The following is a 26,091-nucleotide window of genomic DNA, read 5'->3' on the forward strand; positions in this document are numbered from 1 at the left end:
TTTGATAGCTTATAAAAGATAATTCTATTGTCATTGATGCCACCTTAATATCTGATGAACCTTGCTTAACTGAAATTTGATTATATCAGTGACATGCTACATTCCCACTGTTAAAACTTTTAACAACTTTTTGGTGCCTCTGAATCCACCTTCATTCAGTGGCAGAAAATCCCATAAGAGCTAGAACATGATATGATAGAGAGCTAGAAAATTTTTACTGTAAAGGGCCAAGCAGTAAATATTTTGGGGTTTGCTGGTCGTGAAGTCAGTTACTTAACTGTCAGTGTAGCGTGAAAGCAGTCATAGAAAGTGTGTAAACAAATGAACAGAAGTGTGTTCAGGTAAAGCTTTATTGCCAACCCTTGGGGTAGAGCAGTGGGTCTTAATCATGCCTGCATGTTGGCATTGCTTGGGAACTTCAGCCATCATGATGCCTGACTGTCCCTGCCAGGGATTTTGGTTTATTGGTCTGGGATGTGGCCTGGTAGTTGAAATTTTTGTCAGTTCTACAGGTGATGGTGCTATGAGTCACTGATAGAGGAAAGAGCCCAAATTGAATCAGGTTTTGTAAATGAGTTCTGTTACTTACTATGTTACCATAACCAAATTAAGTTAAACACTTGCCCTCAGTTTCCTCCTTCTTAGACTATGCTACTTTTATAGGGTTATTCTGAAAAATGACAAAACATAAAAATACAGCTGTCGCAGTCATCTTAGTCCCCCTTAAAGATTAAGATTTTTTTAAAATCAGTTTTCCAGTGCAGTGTACTTTGTACCAGATTCTTGATAGGTGGTCTATAGCCTCAGCTTGACCTTTTGTTTCAATGTAGGATGAGTATGATTATAAGGAAGTTACTTTATATTGAGCTAGAATTTGTTTCTCTTTAACTTCCTAATTCTGTCATTTTTAGTAGTATAATCTAAGCCTAACCTCTAATCTCTTAAATCAACCTGATAACCCTTCAGGTATTAACATTAAAAAATTTCCCCTGAAGTCCCCTTCTTTTAGGCTAAGTGCTGTATCTCCCGCCTTGTGAATTCCAACCCCTTTTTACATCTTTCTTAACAGTCATAGGCAGTTTGTTTCACCCTGATGAAATGTTGGTGCACAGAATTTTAGACTAGAACTCTCCAGGCAAATTCTGAGCAATAAAGAAAGGACATAGTGGGTCTGTATTTACCAAGGTCTTTCAGTTACTAAAAGTAGAGGCAGGTTCCATCTTTAGGACTGCCCAGCATTAAAACCTTGGCAATTTATAAACTAGTGACCCAGTCTTCTAAAAAATTGAGGCTCATTTAAAACTTCTAGAGGTCAACATTACTGGTTATACTTTCATTTTTATTTATTGAAAAAATAGTGAAAACTTTCAGTGAAATAATGCTTTTAAATGTATTTAAAATTCTTTACCTAATCATCGGAAAAGTCATGGTGAATTATGCATTTAGTCTACAAGCAGTGCTTGACATGTTTGGGTTTGTGGGTCTCTTGTAGGAACAGTGATTTCCCAGATTCTTAAGCCTACTGTCTGTATGCTATAAATAATGTTGTCTTATTGCCATATACTGTGGAAAGTGGTATTTGGGTGCTTCATAAAGAAATGTAAGATACTGAGATTTTATCAGAGGTTATATTCATAATGGTATTTCTTTAAAAATCTTAGGCTAGTATACCTGTTATCTGACTCTGCCTCAATTCCCTTCAAATCATTTTTGATTTGTACATGTAAATGTAAGAAATTAAATAGTATAGGGGCAAAAGTAACCAGTGCCTTAATTGTCTTACACAGTGTTTTCATTTATACTGTTAAAACAAGTCAGGTGTTAATCCCATTTTTTATCTACTCTGGACTCATGGGACATGGGCTTTCTGAATCCGTATTTTTGTATTGTTTGTGCCAGTCACACTAGAATGTTGTAGCCATTATAAATAACTGTATTCTTCATGTAATACATTTGTATGTATATGCATTCAGTAAGATTTTGAAATTTCTGACAAACAAAAATTAAATTTTTAGCAATAAAACAGTGTGCTAGTCAAGAGTATTAATATGGTTAGCCTAATTAAGCTTTTTATTGGCTCTAAGATAATAAGCAGCCCTTCAGAATGAGGAAACAGAAGTTCTACAGATGACAAACTTTCTGGTACTGAATTCTGAAACGAATTTCTCCAGTGGGGTTTTATATAATTGACATCAAGACAGTTTTCTGAAAAGCATTTTCTAGTAAATACAGCAGTAGGTTATATAATTGTCTTTAATAAAAGCTGGTAAAATTTCATATAGATGATTGAATTTTTCATAATGATGTACAAATACTCAGATGCACGGTGGTTTTATTTGATCAAAGGATATAATTTAGAGTTTGTAAACTCTAAAAGCTCCTTTCTCTCATCTGTACTTTTTTTTGTTTTGTTTTGTGGCATTTGTGAATTTTTATTGATCCTTACAAGCAGAGTTTAAGCTGTAACATCTTCAATTTGTGTAGTTGTTTTTTGGTTGAAAAGCATATAATTCAAGTGTATAGAAAACAATTTTGAGAGAAGAATGCTCAAACTATATGTCTTTAAGATACCTAATGAGTCATATTTGAAGTAGTGAATTATTACTTCTACTGAAGTTGTCTACCAACCAATACTTAGGCCCCTACATATTTTGGGTGACAGTTGATACAGGGGATCACTTCAGAGGTTCCAGAATCTTGAAATGCTTTCTTTCTTTATTTTACTTAATTTAGCTGAGTCGGATCTTAGTTGCGTGGCATCTGACTAGGCATGAGGGCTCCAGAACAGGGTTAGTAGCCCTGTAGCATTGGGGTCTTAGTTCCCCAACCAGGGATCAACCTGGTGTCCCCTGGATTGCAAGACAGACACTTCACTGGAACACCAGGGAAGTTCCTTGAAATGCTTTCTTAAATAATCGGGCGGGCGGGGTTGTTTGTTTTAATTTAAAATATTTTTATAGCTTTGAACGTTGGCCATCTCATTTGAGACTTTCCCATATTTTGGCCATGTCATATAAAGTTACTGTATGAGCTACTTAAAATGTTTAAAAACCATGGAACCTAGACTTAGTAAAGAAGATTTGGACTTTAGACTTGGTTCCACCACTTAACTTGCCTTAAGTTTATCATACAGAATGTCTTATAATTAGAAGGAAAGAAAAATTTATAATTATGAAATCTTGAAGGCTATAAAAATTAACCAAAGCTTTAAAAAAAAATCATTTTGGCAACAAAACCTGATATTCAGTTGGCAGCAAAACCAATTTGTATTTTTTACTTCTTTCCTTAAATGTGAACATCTATATGTTTTGTTGCAGAAATACATTTTGATTACAGGGTGCCACCCTGGGCCCCTCTGGGGGTATCACAGTTATTTCTTGCCTAAAATCTAAAAATGTGTGTATCCTACATCTTAACCCAAACGTTCCACATAGCAGGTTTACGGGCCTGGGTTAGTTCTTTCTTAAGGGATTCTAGATGTACTGCCCTACCTTTCAGGCATCCTTTTGAGTATATTATGAAGAATGAGCTACCAGTGATTTAAAGTTTCTTCTTTAGAAACTGTTACAGTTGCGTAGTCAGTGGTAGTTTGAAGGGCTGATGCTCATTTTAAAAAATAAATGTCCACCATTAGCTAATGGACTGTAAGTTATACTAAAATGTAACACTTCAATATTTAATCTTAAAAGGATGATAATGAGTAACTGTATGATAGTAGGAATATTCTGCCATCTTTTTTTCCTTCTCCTTTATTTTCCTCTGCCTAGTTAGTGTTCCTTTCCATCCTCCTCTGCCATACTTGATCCAAGGGGTGGCTACATTAAGGATTATTCTTTTCAAGTTATAGGCGTTAAGGAAACAGAATTTGTTTGGTCAGACTGAAACTGCATGTTGAAGAAGCCTTTTGTGGATGTTTTAATGCTTTCTACCTGCTGAGGGTGTTAAGTTTTCTAAACCCTGTTAATGTCAGCCCCTGAGAATTTTTTAAGACTGAATTTTTTATTTCTGATATAGCCTTAATATTCTGGGGTGACCAGAAGTGTCATATTTAACCAAATACTTCTTGTCTGGGACCCCAAAATGACTTTCCACTTCATAAGAGAAATTTGGTAGTAAAATTTTGAAGTCCACATGAAACTGAGCGAACAGGTTAGATGATATTGCTGTCATAAGATTGAGAACTTGTTCACAATAGGATGGCTGTGAGGTAGAAACGTATCAGTGCAATGTGATAAATGTTAAGATCAGAAGTATGGCAGAGTGCAGTGGGGGAGGTTCCTGATTTCTCATTAAGAGTTGAAGAAAGCTTCACAGAGTTGGATCTTCTTTTGTGTAGGAGTTTGCCAGGAGAGGGTGCAAAGTGGCAAGAATTGAAGGGAGTAAGTGAATAGAAAGGGGAGTGTAGTAGGGATAGTGAGGGGGGTCAATAGGTTAGGGCCAGGTTGTAATTCTCTGACATGGTAATGAATTCTATTTCACAGACTGTGAGCAGTGAGAGGTTCTCAATTAGAGATGCAATCTTGTTTATTTATTTGCCTTTAACATAAAAGCATTTGGAAGGTATTATTCATGGATTGGAGTGGAGAAAGTCCTGAAGAGACCTGTAAAGGCCCGGTCATGAAAGAAATAACAACCTTGTTTGAATAGAAGCAAAGAAGAAACAGTGGAGCCTAGTCTAGTCTGTCACTTGAATCATCACTGAGTTTGGGGGTAAAGGGAAACTACAATTTGTTGAGTCTCTTGGCTGCCATAGAACTGTCAAGGGTGCTTTATATAATACATTTGCAACTGAATTTTCTCATCACTGAAAAAGGAAAAAACCTTGACTGCAATGAACAAAGGAAAAAAAAAGTCTATAACAGTTTATGAAAAAAATTAGCCTTAGTCCTCAGAAACTGTCTTCAGAGAAAATTGTTTGCCAGTATATATTTACATGAAAACAAAAATTGAATAGATATTACTGAGTTTTTGTAGGACGGAGCTGTCATTGTTCCTATAATCTCGATTTCTGATATGCTCTCGTATGTCATTCTTTTCAAGAATATTTGTGTTTTAAGAAATTCTGGATTAGTCTGTGCTTGCCTCGTGTGTGGAATTTTGAGAACCAAAAACAAATGGTCAGGAAGACCTCCTTCCCAACATAGTTTTGTTGAGCACTTATAGGCAAGTGCTGTACAAAGCACTAGATGCTTTGCAAGTGACGCTTGTGCCCTCTGTGGTCCAAGAGAAACCTATAACCACATGCCCCAAGGTTAACCTCATTTAATGACGTCATGATTTATGTTCCACTTTATAATTTGTACATTATTTTTATTTACTGAAGTTACTTTTCATAGCACCTTTGTGAAGTAGGTAAATATTGCTATTCATTTCCTCGTGGAGAAAATAAAGTTACGACTGTTAAAATTTTAAGAGAAGGTAAAGGCCAAGATTTTTACCATGTCATCCTTTCCGTTGGTTGGTAATCAGATTTTTGAAAACCCATGAATGAGATGTCAGAGAAGAATAAAAAATTAATTCAGAGGTGGAAGTTGCTTCAAAGATAGACAAAAATGTATGTAAAGGACAATGACAGCTTATAACTAGGTACACTCAAAAATTTTGGAGTTGGGTTTTTTGTTGTTGTTGTTTCATTGGATCTTAGTTGGCGTGTGTGATTGTGAGCAGGGATTGAACCCAGGCCCCCTGCACTGGGAGTGTGGAGTCTTAGCTTTTGGACCAGCAGGGAAATACCCAGAGATGTTTTTATTAAATAAAGAGATTAATAAAGTGAAGGCTGATTTGCCACAGAACGCTGATAGATTTTTATTTTTTAAATTACAAAAATTTTTTTGGACGTGCTACATGGCATATGGGATCTTTGTTCCCTGACCAGAATGGAACCTGTTTCCCTTCTTCTCTTGCATTGGAAACACAGTCTTAACCACTGAACCACTGAGGAAGTCTAGTCCTTATAGATAGGTTTATTTTTTTGGATTTAGCAGTATCACTGAATGGTATCAAGTATCACGAGGAAAGTGAGTGAGTATAAACGATGGGTATACTTCTGCACTCTCATTTCCAGCGTTGCAGTTGTACCTTTTTTAATTACCTGCTTTAGTGCCAGGTTTGGTGCTCATGTTGTCAGGAAGCAGTGTAATACTGTTAAAGAGCAGTGCAGCACTCTGCGGTAGCTTTAGTTTCTTCTTAAGGTTGAGAATAAGAATATTCTTACTGCATAAATGTGTAGTGAAATTTAATGTGTTGTGTATATGTCGATTGCATATACAAAAGGACTTGATGCGTAAAATCAGGGGTGTATTTTTTGTTTCATTTAGTGGGAGGATCACCTATTCACTGGCAAATGCATTTGAGAAGGATTTCCATAGGAAGGTCATGAATTTCATTTATCAGGGTTTATTTTTTTTTAATGTACTTATTTATTTATTTGTGGCTGTGCTGGGTCTTTGTTGCATTGCAGGGAGCAGGGGCTACTCCTCATTGCAGTATGAGGGCTTCTTGTTGCAGAGCCCTGGCTTTAGAGCACAGGCTCAGTAGTTACCGTGCACAGGCTTAGTTGCTCGGTGACATGTGGGATCAGACTCATGTCTCCTGCATTGGCAGGTGGATTCTTTACCACTGAGCCACCAGGAAGTCCTAGAGTTTATTTTTTAATCCTATAGAGTTTATTTTTTAATCCTATGCTTTTTCGAGAAAATGAATACAGAGTTCCTGGTGAAGCAGAATATGATTCTTACATCAAATGAATGGTTGGTTGCCTGGTTTCTATCTTATTCACATCAACTCAGCTGATTATGGAGAAAGCAATGGCACCCCACTCCAGTACTCTTGCCTGGAAAGTCCCATGGACGAAGGATCCTGGTAGGCTGCAGTCCATGAGGTCGCTAAGAATCGGACATGACTGAGCGACTTCACCTTCACTTTTCACTTTCAAGCATTGGACACAGAAATGGCAACCCACTCCAGTGTTCTTGCCTGGAGAACCCCAGGGATGGGGGAGCCTGGTGGGCTGCCGTCTATGGGGTCGCACAGTCGGACACGACTGAAGCGACTTAGCAGCAGCAGCAGCTGATTACAAATAAGTTTCCAGATGGTTTGAAATAAGATACAGCAGTGATAGCATGTACTGATTACTAAGTTAGGTGTGCTTTTATGAAAGCTATTGTCAACCTGGAGGAGCTCACTTGTTTTGAGATTTATTTTTTATATCAAGAACCAAGTAGTTTATGCCTTTCAAAAAGGTTTTTAATATCTGTAGTATGGATATGACTTGTTCTTGTACACAGAAACAGTTGGTTGTTCAGTCACTAAGTTGTGCCTAACTCTTTGTGACCCCTTGGACTGCAGCACGCCAGGCCTTCCTGTCCCTCACCATCTCCTGGAGTTTGCTCAAACTTAAGTCCATTTGAGTCAGTGATGCTATCTAACCATCTCACCCTCTGCTGCCCACTTCTCCTCTTGTCCTCAATCTTTGGCAGTCAGGATCTTTTCCAGTGAGTTGGCTCTTCACATCAGGTGGCCAGAGGACTGGAGCTTCAACTTCAGCATCAGTCCTTCCAATGAATATTCAGGGTTGATTTCCTTTAGGATTAACTGGTTTGATCTCCTTGCTGTTCAAGGGACTCCCAGGAGTCTTGATATTATGGCAGAAAGTGAAGAGGAACTCAAAAGCCTCTTGATGAAAGTGAAAGTGGAGAGTGAAAAAGTTGGCTTAAAGCTCAACATTCAGAAAACGAAGATCATGGCATCTGGTCCCACCACTTCATGGGAAATAGATGGGGAAACAGTGGAAACAGTGTCAGACTTTATTTTTCTGGGCTCCAAAATCACTACAGATGCTGACTGCAGCCATGAAATTAAAAGACGCTTACTCCTTGGAAGGAAGGTTATGACCAACCTAGATAGCATATTCAAAAGCAGAGACATTCCTTTGCCAACAAAGGTTCGTCTAGTCAAGGCTATGGTTTTTCCTGTGGTCAAGTATGGATGTGAGAGTTGGACTGTGAAGAAGGCTGAGCGCCAAAGAATTGATGCTTTTGAACTGTGGTGTTGGAGAAGACTCTTGAGAGTCCCTTGGACTGCAAGGAGATCCAACTAGTCCATTCTGAAGGAGATCAGCCCTGGGATTTCTTTGGAAGGAATGATGCTAAAGCTGAAACTCCAGTACTTTGGCCACCTCCTGCGAAGAGTTGACTCATTGGAAAAGACTGTGATGCTGGGAGGGATTGGGGGCAGGAGGAGAAGGGGACGAAGGAGGATGAGATGGCTGGATGGCATCACTGACTCGATGGACGTGAGTCTGAGTGAACTCTGGGAGTTGGTGATGGACAGGGAGGCCTGGCGTGCTGCGATTCATGGGGTCGCAAAGAGTCCGACATGACTGAGCAACTGATCTGATCTGATCTGAAGAGTCTTGAAAGTACCATAATTCGAAAGCATCAATTCTTCAGTGTTCAGCCTTCTTTATGTTCCAACTCTCACATTCATCCATAGTATTGAAAAGACCTCAGAAAGAATTTATTTGCCGTCTATTAATGTTTTAGATTGAGGTGAACATTCTGTACTAGTGTCCATGTAGGATTAAAGATCACAAACTAAATCCTAATACTTCACAGATGGATAGGAGACATGAAGTGTCCATTAAGACCTAGCTGAGGAAAGCCTTCAACAAATAACTATAGAATGTTATATAAATAGAAACACCCTGTATTTACAAACCTACTTGGCAGAATTTTAAGAAATGCCCTGTACACACTTTAGAGTGACTTTTTTCGAAAGATATTGGGAAGAGTAACATTGTTTGAATGATTTTAATTTTTTTTTGAAGTTTTTTTAATATTTATTTTTGGCTATGCTGGGTCTTCCTTGCTGCATGCAGGCTTTGTCTAGTTACAGTGAGCTGGGGCTGTTCTTTCATGTGGTGTGTGGATTTCTCATTGATGGTTGAAATACATTTAACTTATCAAAGGAAAGCAGAGTCATTAGATTTCCATTGATTTATGGTTTATGGATGTTTATATACCAGAAAATTGACAAAATTATTCTTTACTTCCCCTTATATTTTTGCTGTACCAGGCACCTTGCAGAATATTAGTTCTGTGACCAGGGATTGAACCCAGGCCATGGCAGTGAAAGGGCTGAGTTCTATCCACTGGTCTGCCAGGGAATTCCTGAGATATGTTAAGTTAAAACTTAATAACAGGTTGCAAAGGGCAGACTATTCAAGCCAACAATTAACAGCACCTGTTGAAAAAGCCTTTTAAAGTCATGCATTACTATAAATACTGGGAAAATAAAATCTAGATAGTATCCCTGCTATCAAGGAACAGGAAAGGATCAGTGTCTGTTTACTCTTCCTTCTTTACATGTGAACTACTTGCTTATTCTCCTGACTTCCAACCCTTTTACTCTAGGGAGTAACTTCACATTCTACATTTAATGTTACAGAGGAAATAAAAGCCAATAGAGATGTAGTCTCTAAGTGCCTGTCTTCAAACCTGTCTCTGTATGTATACTGATTGCTAATGCTTCTGGATCCCAGACTTGTTAAGAATCTTACAAATTTGATAATTCCTTCTCTTTGCAGTATTTCTCTTTGCAGTGTCCTCTCTTTTTCTTAATGACTTCTTCCTTTCAGCATTTAAACATGTTTTAATTTTTGCCTTAAAAAACCCAAACACTTAACCTCTATCTCACTCTATCCCTTTACAGCCAGATTTTTCATTGTCTGTCTTGTGTGTCTAATTCATCTTCTATTCATAACACAAGAGTAGACCGTAGCAGTGGGAAGATGCTAAGTGAAGTGAAATCGCTCAGTTGTTTCCGACTCTTTGCGACCTCATGGACTGTAGACTACCAGGCTCTTCCGTCTATGGGATTTTCCAGGCAAGAATATCGGAGTGGGTTGCCATTTCCTTCTCCAGGAGATCTTCCCAACCCAGGGATTGAACCCAGGTCTCCCGCATTGTAGGCAGATACTTTGCCGTCTGAGCCACCAGGAAAGTCCCTGATGCTAGATTCTTAAATTGTTTAGTCGCTAAGTTGTGAGTGACTGACTCTTTTGCTGTCCCATAAACTGTAGCTTGCCAGACTTCTCTGTCTATGGGATTTTCCAGGCAAGAAGGAGTGGGTTGCCATTTCCTTCTCCAGGGAATCTTTCCAACCCAGGGATCAAATCTGAATCTCCTACACTGGCAAAATAGGAACCTGAATATTAGGAAACTTGTATTGTAAATTAAAGAATTTTGAAGATTATACTAAAAACTGGTGAAACATTGAAGATTTTTAAGTAAAGGAGCAACATAAAGCTTAGTGTTTTAGGAAGATCTTTTTGGCAATGTTGTGGGAAATGAAGAATGTATTGTATTTTGGAGCAAGGAGACCAAGAAACTGTTTGAGTAATCCAGGAGAGTAATGATGAGTTCTGAATTAAGGCAGTGGTAGAAAAAAGAAGCAATGCAACAGATTCAAGGGAAATAGTTACACCTTCCTTTTACAAATGTAGGAATTACATCTTCCTTTACAAATCTAGTATTGATTGATCTTTCCAATTCTGAACCAGGACAGAAACACTAATATTTTATACATCTAGCAGTTAGTACTAGCAGCTGCAGCTATCTTTTGGATGTCAGACACCATACTTGGCTTGCGTTAACTGATTAAATTTCTGTATCAGATCTATGATACAGGTGGATGCATATGAGGATATCGAGGCATGTGGTCATACAGATGGAGCTAGGGTACCTAATTCACCTTGGCTCTAAGGCTCATTCTAATCCAGTGTGCTGTTATTCCTGTGGCTGAAAAACATGTCTTATATATGCTTTTATTCCTTGTAGTGTTAAGCACATAGTAGTTACTCAGTACTTGCAAATATCCTCTATTTAGTCTGCATAAGAAACATTTCCAAGAAGAGAGTGGTGTTTTGGGTGATGGCTATGGTGTGGTTGTAAATAACATACTTTTGTATCTCCTTTTCAGATCTGGATGGTGCTCTACTCTCAGGGCCAGATTGTGATAGGAATGTCAGTGCAAATTTATTGACTGAAGCCAGCTCTGGTCAAGAAGGAGGTGATGCTGGTAGGTATAGTAGAATTTTAGCAGGAGTACCTTTAAGAGGATTTGAAGTTTTGGAATGTGTATGTGTTTATCAAGGAGCTACAGCAGTTTCTTTTCATTAAAGGAAAGTGTTAGGTATTAATATAAGCACTTTCAATCTGGCAGCTAATGTTGATTACAGAATTTAGAACACTGGTAAATACATGAATAGGTGTTTCTTTTTCTTTGAAGGAGACATGTTAAAGCTCTTAACTATCAAAAGCAAATAATAGATTGTGGCTTCTAGCTAGTGTATAGATGGGATGAAAATGGTAATTATCAGAATGGTTGACTAGTGTATTTTAACTAACTTTGATGTAAATTAATAATTTGGTTGTTGATGACTATAGAAAATACTAATTCTAAAAAAAAAAAAGAAAATACTAATTCTAAATAGTGATATTTATAACTGCTTTGTGGGAAGTGTCCTGCACAAGAAGACAAAGAATCCATGAGTATTCCAAAGAATAATATAGGTAAATTAAGAAGGGAGAAAGCTTTCTTTATAGAATGTCATGCTAATAAGTGTAGAAGAATGATAAAATACATATTTTTGCAACCTCCAGGGGAAGTAGTTCAAAATCATCGTTAGATAGTAAGCCACTATTGATAGGTTCATCCCATGATGCCTGGGTGAAAGTTTGTTGTAATCATCAGTCTTGATTATATCATTGATCCAAATAAAAAAGAGACATTTGCTTGGGGATAGTTGGAAAAGTGAATATGTAGTATGGTTTAAATGATATTCCTAACAATATAGTAGTACATAAAAGGGTACATGTGCATCCATAGAGAGAAAGCACGCGGCAAAACTAACATTTGTTGAAGAAAGTGATACAATTTCTATAGCTTTAGAAATCTTTTAAGCAATTGGGATAACAGTGGTACTCCTCACAGAAAGCTCTTGGGCTTTTCAATATACGGTGTGCACAGACCAAAATTAAGCTATAATTCTGAAGAAATTGTGTTAAGGTGGTTTCTCCTAACTGTTGGGGGAAAAAAAGTTTTGTTTTTGTTTTTTTTTAATTGGCTGCTTTGGGCCTTCTTTCCTGTGCACGGGCTTCCTGTAGCTGCTGAGATTGGGGGCTTCTCATTTTCGTGGCTTCTTTCGTTACAGAGCAGAGGTTCTGCATGCATGCTGTGGTGCAGGGGCTTAGCTGCCCCAAGGCATGTGGGGTCTTCTCGAATGAGGGATCAAACCTGTGTCCCCTGCATTGGCAGGCAGATTCTTAACCAGTGAACCACCAGGGCAGTCACTGGATGATGTATGTTTTGGACATTAAGAAATATGGAGATGAACAAACAAGCACAGTCCTTGCTGTTAGAGTTTACTTTGTTTTGCTCTGATTTGGACAAGAGCTATGAGTCATAAAACTCAAAACTTTATTTAGAAGTGTGAAACTGAAAATTGATTAACCTTCACAGGCTACTACTCCCAACCTTCCTCCTTCTCACACATACAAATGTGGTGTCTCACTTTACCACAAAGCGGTATTGCATTACAATTAAAATATGTAATTATGGATCCAGAGGACTTTCCTAACATTAAAAAACAGTAAGTGAAAGTATTCCCAGTACAAAACAATTTACAGTAGTAGTAATGAATCACAATTTTTAAATACCTTAGAGATTTTTTTGTATTGTGGATATTAATAGTTTCACTTTTTCCTTAAGAGGGAAATCTTAAGTTCTTTTTATTTTTCTAAGAGGCAATGTATTTGGCAAATAGATATAGAAAATTGAATTCTTAGAAAACCCATTTGGCAGGCATTCATTTATAAAATTGTGTGTATGGGAGAAAAATTGCTAAGTTCCTGCACAAGTGTGCTCTATGTATATATCCTAGAAAGGAGTGTTCAGGCAGAGGACGGCGTAAGTGCAAAGTGCAAAGGCTTTGAAGTAGTAGCCATTTTACCAACATGGAATAGCACAGAGGCCAGTGTGGTTGGAATAGAATAACCAAGAGAGTGGTTTGGAAGCAAGGGCTAGATCAGTTAAGGCTTTGTAGTGTATTGGTAGTCTTTGGCTTGCACTGTAAGATCATTAGTCCGAGCAGACTTTTTAGTGGAGTAGTATCTGGTTCTGATTTAAAGTTTTTTAAAAATCTGATTGCTGTGTTGAGAATGAGCTCTAGGAAGGCACCACGGTGTGAGCTTGGAGACAAACTGATGGCTATTGAAAATAATCCAGAGGCAACAGTTGCTGATTAGTTTGGATAGGGTGGCAGTAGTTATGGGGGATTCTGGATATGTTTACTTTTATATTAGGCTGTTCTATCATGATGCTGATAAAATAGTTTTATATCCATCTTTTTAATTCCAGTAAGAGTCATCTTAATTACCATCATTATATCAAAATCACTTTTTAATTGTATTAGGTCCTTCACATGATTTCAAGTATGGCCTGATGCCTGGCCCTTCTAGCGATTTCAAGTATGGATTGATACCAGGTACTTCAAACGATTACAAGTATGGATTGATACCAGGTGCTTCTAACGATTTCAAGTATGGATTATTGCCTGAATCTTGGCCAAAACAAGAAACTTGGGAAAATGGCAAGTATTAGTCAAAACATCTACAGAGCTCTTAATACCATTTTTATCAATTAATTAAAAGCTTCCACATTCTGGGTTTTAAAAAACTCAGATGGTAGTAGCCATACAATAATCCCTATTCTCAGGAATAGGCAAGCTTTTGACAAGTTTTCTGTTTAATGTATAATAATAAGTGCTTTTTTGTTGTTTTTAATTCTCAAAAGGTGAATCATCTCTAATCATGAACAAGTTAAAATGCCCTCATTGTAGCTATGTAGCCAAATACAGACGAACACTAAAAAGGCATTTGCTCATTCATACGGGAGTCAGATCATTTAGCTGTGATATTTGTGGAAAACTGTTTACTCGAAGAGAACATGTAAAAAGACATTCCCTGGTAAGTAACTTTAACTGATCGTTGAGATAAACTGTGTTTGTTTAAGGTATTTTAACACTATTACCTGCAAATTTTTGCTTTAAACAATGAATGTTATTTGTAAAACCAGTACTGAACTTCATACAGAAAGATAATGGTATATTTACTCTTTGTTAAATGGGAGGTTTAATTTGAGTGGTTCAAATGTATTATATTGTCTGTACTGTCCTAACATTGGGTTTTTTTTTACTTCTTCAATTAGGTGCATAAAAAGGATAAAAAGTACAAATGTATGGTGTGTAAGAAGATCTTCATGTTAGCGGCCAGTGTTGGAATAAGACATGGATCTCGGCGCTATGGTGTCTGTGTAGACTGTGCAGATAAATCACAACCAGGAGGACAAGAAGGTGTAGATCAGGGACAGGATACAGATTTTCCTCGGGATGAAGAATATGAGGGGAATGGTGGAGGAGAAGCTGATGAAGAGCTGGTTGATGATGGAGAAGATCAGAATGATGCATCTCGATGGGATGAATCAGGAGATGTTTGTATGTCTCTTGATGACTAACTGACCTTCTATACTCCTCAAGGATGCTGCATTTGGACATAATATGAATCAACAATTTGGATTGTTGAACTTGAAGGCTTGCAAAATATGGTACATGCTGGATGGTAGTTACATTGCTGTGAAAACTGTAGGGTCAAAGCCTTATAGCAAAAAAAAAATTTTTTTTATATTTGCACAGGACTGTACAGCAAACAACCTTGTGGTTGAATTACATGGAGTTCACACATCTTCAGTCAGTTATCAAAGTAAAAATATTTTTTATTTATAGGATATACAGTAAGTATTTGGATCCTCTGAAAATATAATACCTGTTCTTAAAAAGCTTACATTCATGTGCCACTTTAACATGAATGAAGAAAATTCATTTATTAAGAGTACAGTGACAGCTGACCTAATTACTCTGTCCATCAAACCACTCAGGCTAGTTTGTACTAGTAGAGTTTTGTTTCTATTTTTATTTTTATTAATTTTATTTTTTTTAATACAGATTTTCAGTGAGGGGCCTTTTCAACCCCATTGGTTCTACTTTTCTGTATTTTTCACTTTATTTTGCTTCATAACTTAAACCAAGTCTCTTCTAGTCTTAGGTATTATTTCTCAATTTTGTGCTGATGGGCATGTTTATAAGAACTGGAGAGGTAATTTATTGGAATGAACTAACTGACTTCCTCCATTCCCCCTTTCCTTTCTGACATGAATTTTACTACTTTATAAATGAAGAATGATGTTGCAAAGTACCGTGGTGAGGTTGACAAATACCACTAAAATGATTATGATTTAAAAGTAACTTTCTCCTGCTGCTCTAATCTGATAAATGGTTACTATATGACGTTTTCTGACAAGGCATTTGGTTTTGGGTATCTGTTACTTTGGCACTACTCTTGTTTGCTTCTTTTTTATTTTTGCCAGTGTACTATACCTCAGTCCTATTTGAAAAGACAGAAGTCTAATTGAAAGAAAAGTCATAGAAATAATAAGTAAAATGATTTGCTTTATAATTTATCCTCCATGTCCAGTTTGGTTAGCTTGTTATGCAATATAAGTGAAATATCAGGTTTTTACTCCTGTGCCCTTTTATCATTAAAATTAACACAAAAAGCGCATTCTCTTTTGTTTCATACTTATGGGGTGTTCAGGGTTTGAAATTATGATAGATAATTAATTTATTTTTCAATTCCTTGAAATCACTACATCTTGATATATATATATAGTCTTTTTAGTAGTCACCATGATTCAACAATCTGCAAAAGTCTTACAAATAAAATATTGCGAGGCTTTACAATTTATTATTCTGTTCACTAAATTCTTCAGGATACAAGGGATGATGTATTAAGTTGAAATCGCCAGACTTATTTAGTCTGACAGATGAATTAACTGATTGACTCACAGCAGCATTTCACATAATTGATATTAATATGCACAATGTTTATCAGGAACATACTGTATATTATATAAGATTGAGGGATATCATATTTTCAGCTTTCTTTTAAATAGAAATTGAGTATATTTTCTTATTTTATATCAGGTAACTAAATTATGCTAGTCATGTGGAAAAAATTGCAAAGTACACTTTGACAGACATAATCCTTTTGGTGCTCCATCTGATCAAAGTTGAAAAGACTGGGTTTTTTAAGAGACAGGCTTTCTTACTGTCTCTGATTTCAGTAGAAAGATGGTTTAACATTAGACATTGATGCTTCTGCTTGGATAAATCAAAGAGTACAGTTACATGGTGAGATGCATCATTTGTCACCTAAACTTTATCATACTTTCTATAAAACTGAAAAACTGACATGAACAGTTTTGGTTTGGTTTTTGTTTAAGACTGAAGAGTACATCTTTTTCTCAGTGTTCTAGACAAATGAGTAAAATGTAATTCTGGTGGGGTCCAAAGTAGACGTTAGTTGGGCAAAGATACTATGAATGGAAAAGTATTTTAAACGTAAAATGTTCTGCTTTGTGAATATGTAAGTATAGTATAAAGATTTCTTTCATCCCATTTATCCCTCTCCTTTAAAATAAACCATAGTTTACAATTGGTAGATCTGTCTATATATAAATATATATTAAAGAGAAAAGATATATATCTGAAAATCACCTAAATCTGCTTTATTAGACTACAGTTCACTTATTGCATAGAAACTGGACTTGGCTTTACATTCTTAATGTACTTTTACTTTTCCTTAAGATATGAACTTACTCTCTTTAAACTGAATTTTCTTTACTACTTAAATTGTTTATGTATATCTGGTAAATTATGACCAAATTTTTGTTAGATTGCCTACAGTAAATTGAAAATACACACTTGGTACACTACGGATTGTTGTGCTTTTGTTTTGGTTTTAGTTGGAAACAAGGTTTGATGTAGATGGCTTGTTACTGTTAATTTAAAATATTCTATAATTATTGTCCATTACCTTCTGTGTTGTGTTGTGACAGATTTGGCTATATTTTTAGTCAACTGAAATAATGATACTTTAAGAATTTGTTTTTAGAAAGGTAATCCAAAGGAAAAATGTTTATACTCTTGAATATATTAGCCTCAGCCTATATAAAAATTTCTTCTTTTAAAGTAAACATTTTACCAGAAACAGAATTGACAGATTTTTCTACTTGCTGACTGCCTAACTTATTTTGTTTCGTGATCTTGAAGGGACTGCTTTTTCCCTTCTAGGTCTTTTTTAAAAAAATAGTTTAGTACTAAGGTATACTACTGGATGTTTCTATTTTTTTAAGTATATTCTTTTTCTGACTTACAGTACAGTTTCAGGAAGTTGATAGATACTAAGAACTCATGATTGGTCTCAGAGAGGTAACAGTGGAATACTCGTAATTTTGTCTGTGGCGCCCTGGCGGAATTATGTGTTACACATTTGCTGAATTTTTCTCTTGTAACTTATATTTTAAATGAAAAATATTTTAGATCTTTTATTTAATGAAGGGGGAGAGTATAAACTGTTTATTTCCTATTCATTTTGTAGTAACAGACCCTCTCATATAAATCAAGATATCATGTATTATTTCTTAGGAGTCTCAGAGGCAATTACTTCCATACAGCCCCTGCTTTTTCATTGTTATTGGCCCTTATTTTTCACATTCACTAGATACTTTGCTAAATTTCAGCATCCTAGCAATTAAGCTAAAAAAGAAAAGAAACATTATAAGGGAAAATGGAACAATAATGAATAGCTTTGAAATCTGGGGGGAAAGCATGAGCTGGTTTTTTGGTAGAGCCATCCTGCTGAGGAAGAGTGAGATGAAGTTTATTCATGTATGTAAAGCACTTAGAACACTGCCTGGTGCATAATAGTGACATGACACATCTTAGTTGTTTAATAATATAGGAGAACCAAGGGGGAAAGGAGTGGAAGAATAGAGAACGGGGAATGAAAAAATTGGGACTTAGAAATTTGTATTAAAACATTGTGTTATAAAAGGCCTGATAATGACTAGTATAATATCGGGGATAGTGTGATGGAAGAAGGGTCTTAAAAACCATAAAATTTAAAACCAATAAGCTCTATTACATTTTTAGGATATTGTCAGCATAGGATGAAAAAGTTATTTTTCTGAATAATTCCAAAAGCTAGCTTGTTTTTAGTGCCTGCACATGCCATTGCGCTTTACCTTATCAAATCCCCTATAAGTAGGTGCTATTGTCTCCATTTTATAGACAAGGAAAGGCTCCATGAAATTGCCTAATGGACTAATGTAACAGTCACTACAAAGTAGAGCTGGGTTTTGACCAGGTCTGATTCTGAAGCCCATGCTCTGTTTAGGGGGCTCTGTTGCTCCAACTTTTGTAGGATTTTAGCTCTTTAAAGTGGTCTGTCTATGGAGACATATTTTCCATATAAAACAGCTATGTTAGGAATTTGAGTGTCTGTCTAATCCTTCCTCCCCCAAATGTCCTTAACTACTCTTGCCTCCTAATACAGCAATTGTTACACCACATGATTATAAACAAGATACCCTTCAGTGTAGCACATGCTATTAATTGGCTGTAGCATTTTCATTTTAAAAGGATGATTTTTAACTGAAGAATTAGATATGAACCCGTTTTTGTGCCGTTCAGTCACCCAGATCCTTAAACTTAACTATGGTACATAATATACATGCTTAGAACTAACATATTTTTTCTTAGTCACTTTAGGATTTTAAATGGAAAGGTTTTTTTTCCCTGCTGTATCCCTACTTTCAAGTGAAGTTGAGCCATTCAAGATATTTAGTTTAAAATGTTTTAGGGATAAGCACATTTTAAAAGATGTTTTGTAGCCCTGAATTTTATGACATTGGGTACTTAAAATTTAGAGTATGCTGCTTATTGAGAACAAAATTGGATTAAGGAGAGGGTTGGTTGAGGCCATTATGAGATGGGAGAATCAGCATTTTAAAAACACTGTAAACAAAAGAACACTTTCTGCCTGCTGTTTGTAAAAGCTCTTTGGGAAGATCTTTTACGAAGACCAATTTTTAATGTAATTTACCTACCTAGTATAAGTGTCCTAAGACATGTATGTAAACTTCCACCATGTTTTTTTTTTTTTTTTGGTCTGTGTATTTAGAAAATACACACGAATCTTTATCAAACCTAAAAATATAAACTTGTGAGCACTGAACTGCTTCTGGCTTTGTGAATTTTGTTGACTCTGATATTTAATCCAGATTGCTTTTAACAACAATAATTTAGACTAACTGGGTATGGGAACTCCTTTGTAAACTTTGACTTATGTATAATTCAGATACCTTTGTATTGTAGAATATTAAGGTTTATCTCTTTTTATGTGAAGTGCATAAAAGGCTCAAACTACCTCCTAGTAGTAATTCTTGGAGAGCTGCTTTAATTAATAGAAAGCAGTCATTTATAATCAGCATATCTTTTGTCTTTCATCTGTATTACTTTTGGAATTCTCTACAGGTTGTAGATAACATTGAAATATTTTCCCTGAAAGTACATATTTCTGGAAATGGGTTGAAAAGCAAAGATAAACTACTTCACCTATATTTATTGCATATATAGCAGATTAATGGGTTAACAACTTTCAAGTCTTTGAAACTTTAATAATACAGAAAAGAACATTTTTTTGTGGTGATGGTGTTAAAGTAATAGAACAAAGGACTGGATACCCAGACTTTTAGTTATTAAATGAGAGTTTTGATTTAGTTTGGAAAATGAAGAGGGGATGCCCATATTGCATACAATTCCTAGTGTCTTTAAAGTACTAAAAGAACTCTCATGTGGCAGTAGATATATTTTAATGGTTTGTGTAGATAATATTCTCTGTGGTTCCAAGGGGTTAAGATTGGACAAAAGATGAAGTAGGGATTATTTGAGGGGAAAAAACAACCCCTTCACCCAAAATTTCAATTTCAAAATGAATTTTTTTGGTTGTGATTTTTCTGAACCATTGTAATTATCAACTTTTTGTTTTGCTTAGAACATTGTTAAAAATTATGTATAAATATCTCATGAAGCACATTTTGACACCAAAATGGACACAGCTAAAACTTAGAAAATCATGTTTAGCTTTATGGAAAAAATTGTTACTTGAACTTTTTTCTTTTTCACGAAAAATCCAGACCAATGTTTGGAAGATGGTGTAGGAAATTCAATGATTGGATCTGTAATTAGATAAGAAAATTAAAGCTCTTTTGAATTTTAATAACTGAACTAAAGGAAATTTAAAAATGGAATACAGGAAAGTTAAAAAATAGGTTCTATAGTTGCATGGTGCCTTACATGCTATTAATACTACCTTTTGAATCCCCCCCCCCCCGCCCCGCACCAACAGTCCGTTTGGCAATAAAGTACTACTCTTCCAAGAATAATTAGGTATGTTTTAGTCTCTTAGTGAAAGATACCCAAAAGACAGTCCTCTTGAAACATATCCCCAACAGTTGTTGAGAGGACAGTATATAAAATGGTCTCATTAGTTATTAAAAAAATTCTTAGAAGACACTTTATAAAGATTTAAGAGTTAACCAATACAGAATCGATTGCCAGGGAGGTCACTACAATGACTTTATAGTCAGTTTTAGATCAGGGCTCTTCAACTTTCAGTGTCTTACCTGTAACAAATTCATTGAATAAATATTTAACATTTGGGAAAACTTTTGAAATTAAAGACTGCAGATTATATTCAAATAACAGTCCTGGCACATAGAGCTCAAAATTATTTCCTAAGTGAAAGATTAAAGACATAAACATTTTTAAGGCTTTTGCCTGCTAGTATCTCATGGCATACAGCTTTCAAGTCAGTTTTCTTTAGTTTGTGTTGTGCCATGCGTAGGATACATGAGGTCACACTGGGCCCTAGGGACCCTTCAGTACCACCATAGGTGTCTATACCCAAAGACATAATCAAACCCAACCTTTGGCAAATACTACCATAGAGATCTCGATACAAATAGTGATTTTTTTTTTTTAAGCTACACCATCTCCATAACTTAAGCGACAAGATTAGACACTTGCTGCAAAATTTTAATAACTGGCATAGCTGCCGCTGAATATCTTAATAGTGTATATAAGGAAGATGTGAAGAAACTAGAAAGAAAACCCTATTGGAGTTTATTCCTTCATGTAGTGTAGGCTGCAACAGTGGTATAGATGAAGATGTGTGGACCTGATGTTTTACTTACTGATAGAATTTTTTGTATTTGTGAAGAGGCATGTTGGGTGTTAGCATTTGTATTTTATAGTGGGGAAGAAAAATGTGTTTATCTGTCCCTTGTTCTTAGTCATCTACTTGAATTTTGTTAGCTCCTGGATTCCTAAACAGAGATGGTAGTATTTACATAGAGACATAAGTGATTCCCCAAAGCAGGTTTTACCATACTAAATTGTCAAGTAATTGCCACTTAAGTCATTAATTAGCTCATTCCAAAGAATGGCAATTATGGGAATTGGATCAGCCTCCAAGAGTTCTAACCCAAGGGCTTAGACGTCTATGGCAAAGAAAGTGTGAAGAACTTAAGAATTACTTTGTGTGTGTTAGTTGCTCAGTCATGTCTGACTGTGACCCTATGGACTGTAGCCTGCCATGCTCCTCCATCCTTGGGATTTTCCAGGCAAGAATACTGGAGTGGATTGCCATTTCCTTTTCCTGGGGATCTTCCCAACCCAGGGACTGAACCCAGGTCTCCTGCATTGCAGGCAGACTCTTTACTGTCTGAGCCATCAGGGAAACCTAAGAATTACTTTAGCTCTAGGTAAACAACTAGAATTTTATATATGTAGGTATAATTTTTCTTCAGTTGATAGTCTTAAGTTTGCTTCCTTATAAGATTTTATTATTTCATAGGTTTTGGGGCATTTACCTTGGAGTCCTACCTTAGACTTAAGGCAGTTTTTTTGAGCCATTAATCATCCTAAACTTTTGCTGTGTTCCTGCCTTCTGAAGGTTGCTGACTTTGGGGCACCCTAGTCTGTTTGCTGGCCTTCTTTGTTACTACTAGTGACCTATACCACTCTCAAAATGTAAATTCCCATTTCAGCCAATGGACTCTATTCTTCTTTGGTTATACATGTGTTTAGCAGATATATTGAATACCAGTTTGTGAGAAAATGATTACCCATGATGGATAATGGGGTCACACTGCGTTCACTATTTTACTCTCAACTATTTGGGATGAGAAAAGATGCAAAGTTAGACAATCAGGGAACTTTATCAAAGAGGCCTTTAATTTCAGTGATTTTTAAAAGTGATTTAGTAGAAGGGTTGAATGGCTGAAAATATAAAATGGTGCAGATTGTTAGTAATGCATACACAACACTTTGCCTTCTTCCTCTTCAGTGTAATAAAAAGGAGATACTTTCACCTTGAAAATTTACTACTTTCTATATGCCTCCCAGTTCTCTGTCAGCTATACCGGACAAGTCTGTAGTATTAGACAGGCTCTTCTTTTTTTCAGAAGACCCGACTGTACTCAGGGAAACGGACACCTTAGTGTAGAGTCTCTGTACTGTTAGGGGGAACTAGATGATGAAATGACTCTACCTAGAGCTTTCTTATCCAATAAAAGTTGTTCACTCAATTGCAGGAACTTGGGGCTGATGTTCATTCCACATTTTTTGAATAGGGAAAGAATATCACCTTTGCTCAAAGGGTGAAATCACAAGCTTCTATATTCCTCCACGTCCCCATCCCAAGTTATTCTTAAATAGCTTAAGATTTCTACTTAATTTTGATGTACTTTTTTAAACAGGGCATATTTAAATGAAGTCGCTCAGTCGTGTCTGACTCTCTGCAACCCTGTGGACTGTAGCCTACCAGGCTCCTCCATCCATGGGATTTTCCAGGCAAGAGTACTGGAGTGGGTTGCCATTTCCTTCTCCAGTGGATCTTCCCAACCCAGGGATTGAATCTGGGTCTCCTGCATTGTAGGCAGATGCTTTACCGTCTGAGCCACCAGGGAAGTCTGGCATTATTTATGCATCACTAAAATTAGTCTCACCTCATTCAAAATTCGAATCATCTAATATTCCATGTCTATGTGTGTTGTATATTTTACAGTTTGCTTTTCAGTCAGGATTCTGATAATCTTTAATAGGAGTCAGCAAATCTTTTCTGTATAGGGCCAAACAGTAAATCCATCAGTATATATACTGAGGAAGGATGTGCCTTCTTAACATCAATGAATTTCCTTTCTAGGATTACAAACGGAGAAGGCAATGGCACCCCACTCCAGTACTCTTGCCTGGAAAATCCCATGGACGCAGGAGCCTGGTAGGCTGCAGTCCATGGGGTCGCTAAGAGTTGGACATGAGTGAGCGACTTCCCTTTCACTTTTCACTCTCATGCATTGGAGAAGGAAATGGCAACCCACTCCAGTGTTCTTGCCTGGAGAGTCCCAGGGATGGGGGAGCCTGGTGGGCTTCCGTCTATGGGGTCACACAGAGTTGGACACGACTGAAGCAACTTAGCAGGATTACAAATCTGGGGTAACAGGATATAACACTTCGATGGCACCATTTTATTGTACAGGTTTTTTTGATGTAAACCTTTAAAAAATTTTTGTTTACTGTGTTTTATTTTCTATTCTTTTGTTTTTGGCTGTATTGGGTCTTTGTTGCTTTGCACAGGCTTTCTGTGGTTGCAGCAAGCAGGGGCTACTCTTCATTGCAGTGCATGGCTTCTTGTGGTGGCTTCTCGTTACAGAGCACAGAGTCTAGGCATGCTAGCTTCATTAGTTGGGCACACAGGCTCAGTAGTTGTGGCTCATGGCCCTAGAGAACAGAAGCTTGGTAGTTGGAATCTTCCCAGACCCGGGATCTAATCTGCATTCCCTGCATTGGCAGATGATTCTTACCCACTAGGCCACCAGGGAAGTCACAATGTGGACCATTTTTAAAGTCTTAATTAAATGTGTTAAAATATTGCTTATGTTTTCACATTTTTGTTTTCTTTGGCCACTAGGCATGTGGGATCTCAACTCCTCAACTAAGCACTGAACCCACCCTCCTTACATTATAAGACTGAGTCTTAACCACTGGACTGCCAGTAAAGTCCTCCTATGGCACAGTTTTAGATACCACCTTGGCTGTGATGAAACAAAAAGATTTTAACAGGAAATCAGATAAATACATCCCAGTATACAGAGTGTCCCCTCCCATTCCCTAGTTGCTAAATGAGAGAAAAGTGAAAGTTGCTCAGTTGTGTCCAACTATTTGCGACCCAATGGACAGTACAGTCAAGTCCATGGAATTCTCCAGGCCAGAATACTGGAGTAGGTAGCCATTCCCTTCGCCAGGGGATCTTCCCAACCCAGGGATTGAACCCCGGTCTCCCACATTGCAGGTGGATTCATTACCAGCTGAGCCACCAGGGAAGCCCAAATAAGAGAGAATATGTCAAATTCAGAAATATATTCAGAGCTTTAAGAAGAGATTTTAACTTGCTGATAAAAGTATGTATACTTCTAAATTAGACTTTTATTGCCACTTAATCCTATCTTTACCCTATGTTATAAGATTCTTATATATATATATACACATATATATATATATGTATATATATATATGGCACTGAGTGCAATGGCACCCCGCTCCAGTACTCTTGCTTGGAAAATCCCATGGACGGAGGAGCCTGTTAGGCTACAATCCATGGAGTTGCTAAGAGTCGGACACGACTGAGCGACTTCACTTTCACTTTTCACTTTCATGCATTGGAGAAGGAAATGGCAACCCACTCCAGTGTTCTTGCCTGGAGAATCCCAGGGACGGGGAGCCTGGTGGGCTGCCGTCTATGGGGTCGCACAGAGTCAGAAACGACTGAAGTGACTTAGCATAGCAGCATGGCATTGAGTTTCTATAGCCTTTAGAATGTAAGCTAGGAGTCTACACTTAAAAAAGGTGTACTTAAGTCAGTTAGACTTGTGAGTCATCCTGGACACAGTTTGAAAATACTAAGCTTGTGAGTAACTGAGCCAAGATATGTGACCTGAAAAACATTCTATCAAGCTAAAGAAAACTTCCCAAACTAAAGACTCATACTGAACCAGAAGCCTGTGTCATTGTTTCAGACACATGTAATTGCCCATTATGAGCCCCACTGAGGACACTTCTCTTTGTGTTGCTCGGCCTCTTGTAGTAGACTCAGGTACATGGCAAATGAACAAATAACAGCACAATTATTAGTCACAATGTCTCTTCACACACATTTTCAGCATTGGTCTAAAATAGTTCCAAGAATCTTTCCTCAAGGTTAAAATTAATCACAACAGATGGTCCGATTTTAAGAGATTTGGAAAAAGTTTTGTTGCTCTGTTAACGTGGTACTGTCCCATCAAGTGTGTCAGATATATCTAGAAAGGACACAGTGATGGAAGGAACTCTGAGAAGAACACTTGAGATAAGCAGGGGTTCTTATCTGGGCATCCCATTCACTCCTCAACCCACTGCACCTTAGAATGCTAATTCAGTATTTAAAACTACTTTCTTAAAAGGCCACTAATGAAGTTGCCAGAGCCCCACCCCTGCATCATTTCACACTGTTAGTGACTAATTTCCTTCACACACCTGTCCTCTTACTTGACCCTGTATGCATCAATATTTTCTTTGCAGGGCACTCTATCAGTGTTCTTTCCCATGGAGGGTGGTGTGTGCGCTCAATTGCTCAAGCGTGTTCAACTCTGCAAAAGCCTCATGGACTGGAGCTTGCCATGCTTCTCTGCCCATGGTGGTGTTAATTACAAATGATCACAGTGACCTAAATCTTGGTTGACCTCTGTCCAGAGTTTACAAGTATTTGTTGAAATGACACTGTGCATTGTTTGATCCACAAAAGATTTTCAATCACATTCTAATTTGGATCACTGTTCTTCAGTTTCTCGTGGATGACCGCAAGGGTCTTTAGATTTACATTTTGGTGTATGGAGTCTCATCATGATCATAGCAAAGTTACTTTTAGAAAAATTACAGCCTTGATTTTTTTGAAGCTATTCAATGTATGCTAGCCATGTAAACAAAATTTGATGTGCTGTCTAGCTGACTTGATCATGTCATATCAATATGTATGT

At 36.9% G+C, this 26,091-nt stretch overlaps 1 protein-coding gene across 1 annotated transcript in view; it reads left to right on the forward strand.

Moving 5' to 3' along the window:
* Nucleotides 1–19,193, forward strand: part of ZBTB10 (zinc finger and BTB domain containing 10) — a 32,570-nt gene extending 13,377 nt beyond the window's left edge. The window contains exons 3-6 of the mRNA XM_061439066.1: nucleotides 10,981–11,079; nucleotides 13,475–13,651; nucleotides 13,855–14,027; nucleotides 14,269–19,193. Of these exons, the coding sequence (XP_061295050.1) occupies nucleotides 10,981–11,079; nucleotides 13,475–13,651; nucleotides 13,855–14,027; nucleotides 14,269–14,574 (755 nt within the window). The 3' untranslated portion in view covers nucleotides 14,575–19,193. The remainder of the gene's footprint in view (nucleotides 1–10,980; nucleotides 11,080–13,474; nucleotides 13,652–13,854; nucleotides 14,028–14,268) is intronic.
* Nucleotides 19,194–26,091: the final 6,898 nt, after the last annotated feature.

Source organism: Bos javanicus, chromosome 14 (assembly GCF_032452875.1).
Source record: "Bos javanicus breed banteng chromosome 14, ARS-OSU_banteng_1.0, whole genome shotgun sequence".
In the NCBI taxonomy this organism is placed as follows: domain Eukaryota; kingdom Metazoa; phylum Chordata; class Mammalia; order Artiodactyla; family Bovidae; genus Bos; species Bos javanicus.